The 13,465-nt window shown below is 35.8% G+C and overlaps 1 protein-coding gene across 2 annotated transcripts in view; it reads left to right on the forward strand.

Annotated features, from left to right (window-relative positions):
- LOC126817087 (centlein) overlaps nucleotides 1–13,465 on the forward strand; it is a 91,823-nt gene that overhangs the window by 46,884 nt on the left and 31,474 nt on the right. For both annotated transcript variants that reach the window (XM_050543881.2, XM_050543882.2), the window contains exons 7-13: nucleotides 4,752–4,833; nucleotides 5,190–5,293; nucleotides 6,973–7,029; nucleotides 7,492–7,589; nucleotides 8,180–8,289; nucleotides 9,093–9,145; nucleotides 10,002–10,085. In XM_050543881.2, coding sequence (XP_050399838.1) covers nucleotides 4,752–4,833; nucleotides 5,190–5,293; nucleotides 6,973–7,029; nucleotides 7,492–7,589; nucleotides 8,180–8,289; nucleotides 9,093–9,145; nucleotides 10,002–10,085 — 588 coding nt within the window. The remainder of the gene's footprint in view (nucleotides 1–4,751; nucleotides 4,834–5,189; nucleotides 5,294–6,972; nucleotides 7,030–7,491; nucleotides 7,590–8,179; nucleotides 8,290–9,092; nucleotides 9,146–10,001; nucleotides 10,086–13,465) is intronic.

Consider the following 13,465-nt stretch of genomic DNA (forward strand, 5'->3'; position numbering starts at 1 on the left):
GTTAAATTCGTTAATAAATTGGAGTGACATTTGCGGTCGCTTTCATTTAAACTTTTTGTAAATTTTAAAGTCCATCCATCAGTCCACATGATCGTCTTTCTTGCAGAATGAACTGATGTGCGTCAAACAGTTTCAAACCAAGGAATTGAATAAAAAATCAATTATGATTTTATAAGCGTAACAAATGTTCAAAGTGATATGTTTTAATTTTTTTTTCTGGTATAAGGACAAAACATTCTCCTCGTTAATTTAATTTATCGCTCCGTAAAATGTCTTTTTGAAATAAAAATGATAAAAAAGAAAAATCCAAACATGACGAAAAGAATCCGTTTTTTTATCCGTTTATTAGTTTAAAGTTAAAAATTTGTTTTGACTGGCCACCCATGCAATTGTTCCAAAACGCAGTCAATAATTGCTACATTACAAGAAAACCACCTCCCTGACTAATGGCTTGGAGTAAAAATGAAATTAGAAAATTACAAGAAACAATTTAGTTTGCGAAAGAAAGAACAGCCAAACGGAATATTGTTGGAATTGATAAATGGACAATGTGTGGCAATCAATGTAGGAGATCAAAAATGTCAATTGAGACAGAAAACACTGAAATGATCGTGTTGCTGGGCTGTCATCGAGAGAGGAATAAATGGTCGTTACGTAAAGTGGATGTTAATACCACTTCAGTTTACCATAAACACATTTCCCCCTCCAGGAAATTAAACATGCCTAATTATTGAATGAACTGATTGCAAACATCGGAAACAAAACGATTGTCTGTCAGATTAATATTAGCGAGTATCGCAGTGTAATTAATTATGTGGTTTGAAAAATTGTCATAGCGTCACTGGGATCAAAGACAAGTTTATTGTATTGAGAGTAGTTTTTTTGTAATGGCCGTTACGAAGTTTGATAATTGCATTTTGTTGTTATTTAATTATGTGGTCTCCGTGAAGGATTGGACTGACTATAACCAACACATGGCCACAGCGTACAATTATGAACGTCGTTTCTGCTTGCCCATCCGTACTAGTTATATTGATTGCTGGGACGTCTGTGTCGTAGAAAATCATTGCAAATCTTGTTGTCGGTTCTCTACGATTATTAGGTTGTGTAATACATTGGTTTGCTTAGCCAACTGTAGACGTAGGGGTTAGGTGTCGTAATTTGTCATCAGAACCTGATCGAGCACAGTATACTGGTTTCTAAGCATGCTTTACAGTCGCCAGCAACGGAACTAACTCATCAATTTCGCGCGCGATTTTTTGATGTTGTCAGAAGATAAAAGAACGATTCTGTAACCAGGGTCGAGAAAATATTCTCTAAGGTCATCGAGTGATTTGTCACATGGAATAGTGTAATTTTATCTTTTCAGCTCCCCTTCGTTTCATGTCTTCTATTTATGTCTCTGGCTATTCAATTAGATTCATTAAACTTAATGTGCGGCTTGTTTGAGAAAACATTCCTGTTTAGCAAACTTTGTTAAGTAGCGTTAGTTAAAAGAATCTTCTGACTTCTTACGGGTCGTAGAGTTTTCAGGGCGGTGATTTGCCCAAATGTGATCTGTCCCTTTTTTTTTCATCTATTTCTGTGAATTGCTCCTTTGAATATTTGGAAGCATAAAGTTAGTGGAATAATATGATCGAGACAATTATTGAATTTCCTAAGAGATTTATTCTTTGCGACATTAGATAGCGGCAAATGAAGCGATTATGAGGCTGTCTCTTCTCGGGTTTATGATGTTTATTGAAAGCTTGACTTGCCATGTAGAAACGAATAAAATGTCATCTTCAATATTAAATCTTTAACAAACTGGCATCCGTATAAAATTGTGTTGCTTTTCATTTTGATATTTGAAAGGAAGGATTGTCTTGTAGTGGAGATTTGATGTTGGATTGAAGCCAATATATACTCAATATGTGACTCAGTCTTTAACTCTTCATCTTTGTAAACAAACATTTAGATGATTTGAGTTGCTTCAGATGAAGATATGGTTGTCAACTCAGAGAGTTGGGGGACACAGGGTTTGGTCCCCTTACCCCTTATATCCTACAATATCTGTGGTAATATTTTAAGTGGGGGACACAGGGTTTGGTCCCCTTACCCCTTATATCCTACAATATCGGTGGCTATATTTTTTTTAAAATTTATTTATTTTAAAAAAAACAAACAAAGCTCTTCATGATCATCTTTCTAAAGAAACATTTAGATGAGTTGAGTTGCTTCAAATGTCAACTTGGGAGAGGTGGGGGACACAGGGTGTTGTTCCCTTGCCCCTTATATCCTACAATACAATATCTGTGGTAATATTTTAGGTGAGGGACCCAGGGTTTGGTTCCCCCCTTGCCCCTTATATCCAGCAATATAAATTGTCTGTGATTAGAATTTTTTTTTTTTTTTTTTTTTTTTTTTTTAGTAAAACATGGGTTTCCAGAATAAGTTTTTGCACAAAGTTTTTTCCACCACCTCGGTCCTAGATAGACAAAACACAATTCTGAGGAGTATAATTCCTTTTTATGACTGAGCAGCTTTTCCACTGGGATGCCCTAGTCTTTATCAAGCTAGGGTGGGGTTGGATGGCCAAATGGTTAGCATGTGCGTGTTGTATCATAAGGTCTGTCATTGAGTTGGCTGTCGTTTTGATTACCCGGTTGTACGTGACAAGGAGTAGGTTCACCTGTCCAGCCTCGTGGGTTTGTCCAGGTCCTCCGGGTTCCTCTCACTGCTTACCATTTGTGTTGAGTGGACGTTAATCCCCATTTCTCTCTCAGATGGAAAGAAAAACTGATGTACCGTGTACACATTGGCATGCACATAAAAAACCCTTGACAGGTGGAATTCGAAGAAAGAGTAGACTGTAGTGCCGCTGTCCAGGCAAAATTCCCCTCATAGCACACTGTATGGTATATGGCCGTCTTCATTAGCCCAGTAGGAGGAGAACAGTAGGACGTTACAGTAGTATGCCATACAGTGTGCTATGAAAGAAATTTTGTCTGGACAGCCAACTATTATATTAGCGAGTCTGCGTCTTACTCGCTTAGCCACCGTGGCTCGTAAATTCAAACTCAATGTCCCTCATATAGCACACTGCATGGCATAGCTCCAACCTCGCCGGTTTTCTGCGGTTTCCTCCTACTGCTAAAGACCCCTATGCGCAAGTGAATTATTGAAATAAAATAAAAACCATATGTTAGTCCAAAAATGACCTAGTGTATGTCGAGTGAACGTTAAACCCCATTTCTCTCTCTCTCTCTCTCATTAGCCCAGTATAGGAGCAAGACGTTAAACCCCATTTCATTTCATTTCTCTCTCTCTCTCTCTCGCATGGCCTAGGCCGATTGTTGCAGAAAAGGTCGTTAAATCCCATTTCATTTCTTTTCCTAAATTCAGTCAATAAACAGTACACAAAGATTTGTGATGGACATCGTTCGCTAATTGCACTTGGCTTATTGATTACATAAGATAAATTGAACAAAAATTGCAGAATTTTACTGGAAAGCGATCAGAGTTAATCCGATCGAGCGTTCGTTCGAGGATAAAATGACAAAAATACATAATTGTTGACTGTGTAATGGTATGATGACATTATTTTGTAATTTTCTGTCATTTTGAATTATCTGGTATGATTGTTAGATAAGGAATGAGACGACTGAATAATGTTGACGGTAATCAACTATATAAAATAAATCAATACTTGTTGTTAAAACATTGGCGACATTTACAGACAACATTAAAGCCAAGAGTAGATCTCCAAGGCTGAACATATGTTAAAATCCCACTATAGCTCTAGGGTAGTGCATGTTTCACAGTTACACTATGTTGCTTGATGAGTCCCAATAGCTCCAGTACAGTGTATATTTAAGTTCTGTTCTAGTAGCTCCATGACAGTGTATATTAATGTCCCAGTAGCTCCATGACAGTGTATATTAAAGTCCCAGTAGCTCCAGTACAGTGTATATTAAAGTCCTAGTAGCTCCAGTACAGTGTATATTAAAGTCCCAGTAGCTCCAGTACAGTGTATATTAAAGTCCCAGTAGCTCCAGTACAGTGTATATTAAAGTCCCAGTAGCTCCAGTACAGTGTATATTAAAGTCACAGTAGCTCCATGACAGTACATATTAAAGTCCCAGTAGCTCCAGTACAGTGTATATTAAAGTCCCAGTAGCTCCAGGACAGTGTATATTAAAGTCCCAGTAGTTCCAGGACAGTGTAATTAAAGTCCCACTGTAGCCCCAGGGCAGTGTATATAAAAGTCCCGGTAGATCCAGGGCAGTACTAGCCTGTTGGTGCAGTAAAGTAGGGTATTAAACCCCTTGTTTTTCCATTGTTTTCTCCACATACATTATGCAAGAGCAAAATCTGTCTATTGCAGGTCTTTCTTTAGGCCTGAAATGTTATCTGAATTATTAATTAGACATTAATTAACTTATCCAGACCATAATCAACTCTAGATGGCATCGCTAGCCTGCGATCTTAAGTGGATTGTGATCCGATTTACTGCATAACTTTCCTTCTCAATTAATCGATTAAATGGATCGTGACTATGCTCTTTAACATACTAACTTTAGTAATGATGACCGAGGCTAGGCAGAAATTTTATTCGCTTAGTTCTTGGTTCATAGTGGATCAATTTGAATGAAATTTTCAGCAAATTGCCTTTACGTTATCTAGTTTTAAATTATTATAGTGAGAATTGCCAACTCGTTATCGAATCTCCCATAATGTATCTTTAATTTTGAAACTATTGATTATTTCAGGTGCAAGCCCTGGAGACTAGAGAGAAAAGTTTTGATGAAATTCACAAGAAAACTTTAGAAGCTACAGAAAGAGAGAAGCAAGGTGAATATTAAATATTTTTATAAGCCCCCAAATGATTATTCTCCTAAGATATTCACATCCAACAAGTTTTTATCTGAAGTTGAGTATATCCCATCATACAAAGGATGACTCCTCAAGATTTTATCTGAAGGTGAGTATATCCCATCCCACAAAGGGTGACTCTCCCATAATCTTATCTCAAGGTGAGTAGATCACATCCCACACAGGATCACTCAAAAGATCGAAGGAAATTGTCAACGTAGGTTTATATATCTGATAATAGACTCAAGAGTTTAATTCATTTAGAATATTTTCTTTTTGAATTGTCTTTTTTGAAACTGTTTGAATTAAATATGATTTGGTTGTATGAATTTTAGAATTTCAAAGGAGAACAATAGAGTTAACTAAAGAACTGGATTTAGTTCGAAATGAGAAATCAGAGCATTTGTCAACCAGAATTCAAGTTGAAGCAACGGCCAGGGTAAATATTGCATAAAATTTGTTAAAGCATCTCTTCTGATTAATAAAAATGAAATGAAATGGGGTTTAACCTCCTACTTGTCTGATCCTACTAGGCTAATGAAGACGGGCATAATGCCATACATTGTGATATGAGGAAACTATTGCATGAAGAGCGGCGCTACGGCCTTCTCTTATATTGAATTTCAACTGTCAAGAGATCTTTTACGTGCATGCCAATGTGTACACAGGACCTGTTTTTCATCCCATCCGAATGACTAGACAGCTGTCCTTGTCAGGCTCTCTGTCCTGCATCACTGACAACTGTCCTGCACCAGTGACAATTGGAAACCATACCTGAAAATCCTGATTCATTAGTCCAGTCGGAGCAGAACAGTAGACCCCATTATATTTGGAGTAATACCTTTGTAAATACTGAACGCAATTGAACCAACTTTTGACTTATATTCCTTTATAGATTCAACTTTCACAAGTACGTAATTTGCAGGGGGGTTGGGATGGCCAAATAGTTAGCATGTGCGCAGTGTATCATAAGGTCTGTCTTGCATGGTTTCGATCCCCGATTGTATGTGACAATGAGTAGGGTCGCCTCTCCAACCTCATGGGTTTTCTCTGGGTCCTCCAGTTTCCTCTCACTGCTAAAAAACCCCTAGGTACAAGTGAATTATGGAAATAAAATTAAACCATATGTTAGTCCTAAAATGACCTAGTTTGTGTCGAGCGGATGTTAGTCCCAAAATGACCTAGTTTGTGTCACAGATGGGATAACAAGAAGACAACTGCCCCATTGGACAACTGCCCCTCAGACAACAACTGCCCCTCAGACAACAACTGCCCCATTGGACAACTGCCCCTCAGACAACTGCTCCACTAGACAAAAGCCCTTCAGACAACTGCTCCTAGGACAATTGCTCCATTGCACAATGCCCCACAGACAATTGCCCCCCCCCCCCCCAGCAAATTCAATAAAGTGTAATTGTACTATTATTATGTGGTCCAGTATAATAGAGATAATTTTTAATTAATATATATTTCCTATAAATAAAAAAAACCCAAAAGAACAAAATATTTTAATTTATATCACAAACCCCTTCTTGATAGATATTATTTTTATCAAGTATGGTACATGTACATGTATTTTAAAAAATAAAACAAAGTTATTTGGGGGGCAGTTGTCCAGGAGCAGTTGTCCTGCTCCCTCCTTACTTTAACAAACGTTGTTCATGAAATCTTTTCTGAATAATAACAATAATCAGATAATAGAGCATAAATACCGCATAGACACAATTTTTGGACCAGGAACTGGTCGCTAACCACTACTCATCTTCTTCTTCTTCTTCTTGCGTGGTTTCGATTCCCCGGTTGTACGTGCCAAGGAATAGGGCTGTATGTCTAACTTCATGGATTTACTCCGGGTCCTCCTGTTTTCTCCCACTGCTAAAGCGAATTATTGAAATAAAATTGAACCATGTGTTGGTCCGGAAATGTCCTGGTTTGTTTTGAATGGATGTTAAACCACATCTCTTATCTCTTCTTCTTGAGGTAACGGTCTTCGAAAAAGCCTATGGCTCTGTCAGCATGGTCAATACCTGGTCCATGATACGATCGTAATTTTTTATTAACTATAAAAGATATAAAATCAATTTTGTTAAAGACTATTAAATGTTTTGTTTATTTTAGTCGTTTGAAAGAGAGTTGGCAGAGAAGAATGTGAAGATTGAAAGACTGAATCATGAAGTAAGTAAAATCTATTGCTTAACATAAAAATTGCAGCTTATTTTCGGAAATATAATAAAATGGTGTTTACGATTTCGTTTTCCTCTTGTCGCTATCATTGTGGTCTGTTGATTTAGACGCCTTATATTTAGAACAGGGGGTTGGATGGCCGAATGATCAAGGCGTGCGCTTTGCATCATTAGGTCTGTCATTGAGTCAAGTGGTTTCGATTCCCGTCTTGTACTTGACAAGGAGTACTAGTGTTGCCTGTCAAACCACGTGGGTTTTCTTTGACTCCTCCAGTTTACTTCCATTGCTAAAGGTGCACGCAAGCAAATTAATGAAATAAAATTGAACCATATGTAAGTCCCGAAATATTCTAGTTTGTGTTAAGCAGACGTTAAATCCCATTTCTCTCTATATATATATGTTTTAGAAAAGGCGTTTATGGGGTTTTCAAATTGTTATTTAAATTTTATTTAGCTGGAAGAAAGTGAGAAGATTATCAAGAAATATGTGAGTGAACTTCAGTCAACCAAGCATGACCTTCATTTCAAAACTCAGGAGCTCGAAATAGTCAGGTATGTGTACCGATTTTAGATATTTAAGTAGGTGGACCCTATCGATGTTTTTATTTGTTACTAAATATAACTTAGTTCGATCCTGATGTTGGTAGATGAATAAATCTTGTTTTATTACAAAGCAGGGTAAGGCAAAGAAGAAGCACCTACCGTCCAGTAGTCTTTTGTATGTGATGTAATGATGAGTTGGAGGGGTTGGATGGCCGAATGGTTAGCACGCGCGCGCTGTATCATACGGTCTGTCATTGAGTCAACTGGTGGGGTTTGATTCCCCGGTTGTACGGGACAAGAAGTAGGGTCGCCTGTCCAACCCCGTGGGTTTTCTCCGGGTCCTCCGGTTTGCTCCGGGTCCTCCGGTTTCTTCCCACTGTTAAAGACCCCTACGCGCAAGCGAATTATTGAAATAAAATTGAACCATATGTTAGTCCCGAAATGATCTAGTTTGTGTCGAGTGGACGTTAAACCCCATCTCTCTCTCTCTCTTTTGCAAATTGTGTACTTGATGAGGATTTTGCAATGGTTATTATGAAAATAGCAAATTTGAGCAAATAGATTTTTGATTCTGAAAGTTTGTTTGTATATTTTTGTAGAAAGGAATTATCTGATTTATGGATAAGCCATAACGAACTTACGGAATATTCTAGTCAACAGGCAGACTTGGTACGACAGTTACAGTCTTTACAAAATGACACACAAAAAAGTAAGTCTCACTATCAATTTCTTGTCTCCCTTGCCATGCCCATACAAATGGATATTCAAATTTAAATAGTTTTTTTAATATTTTTAATTTGATAAGGTTTTTGTCTCAGATTTACAAGATTCAAAGTTTCTAGAAATCTTAAAATGCGTAAAAAAAAAGGCTGTCTAAAAATTGATAATTTCAATTGACAAAGGGTGAGGAATGGGGGCTTGGCCTGGAAAAGTCATTTTGGTGGGATGAAAAATGGAGGTTGTGTTGAGGTTCTATTTGCATATTGGCGAGCATGTAATTTGACAGCTGAAATTTGATAAAGAGAAGACATGATGTATGTTGTTGTATGATGTAGATGTATGGTGTAGATGTTAATGTAGATGTATGATGTTAATGTATGATGTAGATGCATATTGTAGATGTATGATGTTGATGTATGATGTTAATGTATGATGTAGATGTATGATGTTAATGTATGATGTATATGCATGGTGTAGATGCATGGTGTAGATGCATGGTGTAGATGTTGATGTATGATGTAGATGTACGATATAGATGTATGATGTAGTTGTATGATGTAGATGCATGGTGTAGATGTAGATATATGATGTAGATGCATGGTGTAGATGTAGATATATGATGTAGATGTACGATGTAGATATATGATGTAGATGCATGGTGTAGATGTAGATATATGATGTAGATGTACGATGTAGTTGTATGATGTATATGCGTTGTGTAGATGTATGGTGTATGATGTATGCTTGTCTTGATTGACCCTGTTGGTGCTAAATATTTTGGTTTTATTTCAGTGTTGAAAAATCAGGAAGCTGCTTATTCTATAGAATCTCACTCAGTTCAACAGGTTTGTAAACATTCACTTGAAATTACAAATCTTTAAAATTTTTGAAGAATTAAATTTTAACATTGTGTCAGTATCAAAACTTGGCAAGTATGAATATAGTAATATTGAAAGGTGTTAGCATTGAAACTAGAAGGGTAGAAGTGTTGGTTCACTATGAAAGAGTTTAATATTACAATACAATATGATACATTACAATATAATGTGATACATTACAATATAATGTGATACATTACAATATAATGTGATACATTACATTATAATATGAGTAGGACGTTAAACTCCATTTCATTTCATTTCATTTACATTATAATATGATACGATACATTACAATGTAATATGATACATCACAATATAATATAATACATTTTAATAATATATATTACAATATAATATGATACATTACAATATTATATGATACATTACAATATGATATATTATAATACAATGTAATATAATACATTACAATATGATACATTACAATGTAATATAATGCATTATAATATAATACATTGCACTACAATGTAATATAATACAATACACTAAAATGTAATATAATACATTACAACATGATATATTATAATACAACATAATATAATACATTACAATATGATAAATTTTGATATGATTCATTACAATATGGTATATTATGACGATACATTATGCTATGATACATTATAATATACATTACAATATAATACAATACATTACAATATAATACATTATAATGTGATATGATACATTACGATATGATGCACTACAATTTAATTCATTACAATTACAATATGACACATTACAATACAATGCATTACAATATATGTTAAGATATAATACATTACAATGTTGTTTTTTTAAATAGATTTATGGTGATATCAATAATAGATATGAACAATTGAAGAAATCGGAATCAGAATTAAGAAAACAAGTTCTCAGATTGAAGAAGGTTAGTAATAATCTCTATTATCGATGATCCCTGTACAAACTCATTTGAATTTATCACCAGTGTTACATTGTACATTGCCATAGCAAGGTGTGCAAGATTTTGAAAAGGTGCCCCAGTAGGGGTAGATCATGAAACGGACTTTGGTCCTAAAGGTAAAAGGTTTTTCTGTTAAGCAACAATAGGCTGCAAGAAATATTTTTGATTTGTTGTTAGAACTGTTTAAAACTTATATTTGGAGCATTTGGCTGCCTTTGCAACACTTACAGGTATCGAATGGCAGGTTTTTAATCCTCAATAATGGAATTCTCCCAAATAAGAGATTAAGTCTAAAGCAGTTTATTTTGAACTGTGTTTCCTTTGATATAAGGAGTAGGGTCGTCTGTCCAACCTTGTGGGTTTTCTCCAGGTCCTTTGGTTCCCTCCCACTCCTAAAGACCCCTACGCACAAGCAAATTATTGAAATAAAATTGAACCATGTGTTAGTCCCGAAATGACCTAATTTGTGTCAAGTGGACGTTAAATTCTCTCTCTCTCTCTCTGCCTATTGCAGGTCTTTCTTTAGACCTGAAATGTTATCTAAATTATTAATAATTAGACATTAATTAACTTGTCCAGACCATAATCAGCTCTCGATGTCACCACTTACCTGCGATATTTACTGGATTATAATCCGATCTGCTGCTTAACACTTATTCATGATTAACTAAAAAGATGGATAATCAAGACTATATTTTTTGTTGTACCAACTTTAGTAATGATGATGGAGGCTAGGCCCCAAATTCAATCGCCAAATTCTTGGTTCAGAGTGGATCAATTTGACTGATGAAATTTTCAGCAAATCCCCTTTACATTATCTAGTTTTTACCTATTATAGTGAGAACCTCTCAGCTCTTTATCTAATCTCCCATAATGTATCTTTAAATTAATCTTACGCTATGTTAATAATAAACAGGTGATTGTCTTCCATTTAAACGGTCCCTACGTGTTTTAACATGTTCAAACACTAAATGGTAGGCAAAGAAGAGCTGTTATAACTGAAGTTTATTTTTTTACATGCATGTGCAAAGTTTTTATTAATACAATTGTTCGTTCCCGAAGAACTATTATTATTCTCTTTTCCTCATGCATGTGCAAACTTTTTGATTAGTACACTTTGGTTAGTATACCTTAGGGTTTTGAAAAAATGAGGTTTGAATACAAATGACACTTTCTTTTCCTGCTAACAATCGTTCAATTCTCTCCTTAGATTAATTACAACCTCAAAAAAATACATCCTATAGATCTACAGATCTCAAGATACGAGCAGAAATAAAAACTTCCCCAAAATCTGAAAAAGGAGATCTGTTTGCCGTTTGATTTGTGATAGTAAACATGTTCAAATATACGACACTAAATATAGATTGCAATTTCGTGTTGAAGAAACGTGCAGATAATCAACACAGTTAATTGCATGTATGGCATCCAAATCTTTGGAGAATTTCGTGGATACAAAGTCAATTGTCACTTTGAACTGACACACTGGGACATTTGAAAGCAAGAAGGTGCGAACAAAAGTTCTTCTAATTAATAGTCACAACTCGCAGAAATGAACTTGAGTTTTACTCCTGTCAATTGCCATGACGGCATCGTACATCTGGGAATGAGTTTTTGCTGCAATTCTTCCATCATGCTTATTATGGAAGCGATAATAGCTAAAAGAGTTTTCTTTCTTTAATTCGGTTTCGGCCTTAGATTTATAATAGCCATGAACGGGATCTTGCAGATTGTCAGCTTTATGACGCCATGGTATCACGCACTCGTGTCTGTCTACATTAGGGTGTGACCTAGGGGTGACAAAGGAATAGACATCTAAATTAAACGTACACGTTGCTACATCGACTGGTCATTTAGTTCGGGTGGTTTTCGTACCAAATTTGGCCACAGGTTATTGATTTAAGCACGGTCTTGTCACAGTTTCCCTGTCACTCGGTGTAGCGTAGCGATATTAAGAGGTGTCATATCGTTTGTCCGGCAGCCTGAAGGTCAAAAATACGAAAATTAACCACAGACTTTCAACATGAAGTAATCTTTGCTTTTGTCAAAGTTAATTAAAGAAGGTTGGGACAGATATTGAGTTTTGTCGAATGGTGAAAACGAGAAGTGGTTTCGAGTAGAGCTGTATTGAAAACAAACCCGAGATCACTGAAGCAATCGAAAGGACAGAGTTTGGTTGAGACATTGTTGAAGCTAAATCAATCAGTCGTTAAAAACGTCTAAAGTCCTTGCAGTCGTCGTAACTAGCTAAAAACTCAATTTGACGTCCTTAAAGAAGGTTAATAACCATGAATGATGGAGACGTGGAGACCATAATATTTCTTGTGAAAGGTTTAGATTAGATTAAACTGCAGATCTGAGTTGGAAATCTGTTATTTAAGTCAAAATAAATAAAAGGAAAGTGTTAATAGATAGTAATAATTTGTTGTTAATTTTAAACCAAATGTGGGGGGTTGGATGGCCGAATGGTTAGCACGTGCGTGTTGTATCATAAGGCCTGTCATTGAGTCAACTGGCGTGGTTTCAAATCCCCGGTTTTGCGTGACTATGGAGTAGGTTCGGCCTGTCCAGTTTCCTCCCACTGCTAAAGACCCCTACACGCAAGCAATTTATTGAAATTAAATTAAACCATATGTTAGTCCCGAAATGACCTAGTTTGTGTCGAGTGGATGTTAAACTCCATTTCTATCTCTCTCTCTCTCTCTCTCTCTCTCTCTCTCTTTTTAAAGCAAATATGTCAGTAACCGATTTGATAATGGGGTGGGAGTGGGGGGTGATTGGATGGTCTGTGTGCTTTTATATCAGATGGTCTATGAGTCAGGTATCATGGTTTTGATCTTAACATTGTATGTAACAAGCTGTTAGGTTGCCAGCCCAGCTTTAAACAGGCATAATGAATTTCTCAATCACTGTTGAAAAATAAACAAACCAATTGATTATTGATGTATAATGATTAATTTTTGAACAGTGGTCAAGAAATTAAAGGCTTGTAAACTGGACACTCATTGTCAAAATTAATCAGTCAGCTTTAAACTGGACACAAGTACAAATTAGATGATTTTTGCCTATTGCAAGTCTTTCTTTAGGCCTGAATTGTTATACAAACTATTAATTAAGAATTTATCAACATGAAACGACCTTAATCAAATCTCGATGCCATCTTATGCATCGATTTGCACTAAGGATTAAATCCAAAAATTGGATAATCGACTTTAGTAATGATAATCGAGGCCAGTCCTAAAACTCAATCACTAATATCTCAGTTCAGAGTGGAGCAATTTGACTGAAATTTTCAGCATATTCCCATTACATTATCTAGTTTTTAACTATTATTGTGAGAACTACCA

This window comes from Patella vulgata, chromosome 4 (assembly GCF_932274485.2).
Source record: "Patella vulgata chromosome 4, xgPatVulg1.2, whole genome shotgun sequence".
NCBI classification, from domain to species: domain Eukaryota; kingdom Metazoa; phylum Mollusca; class Gastropoda; family Patellidae; genus Patella; species Patella vulgata.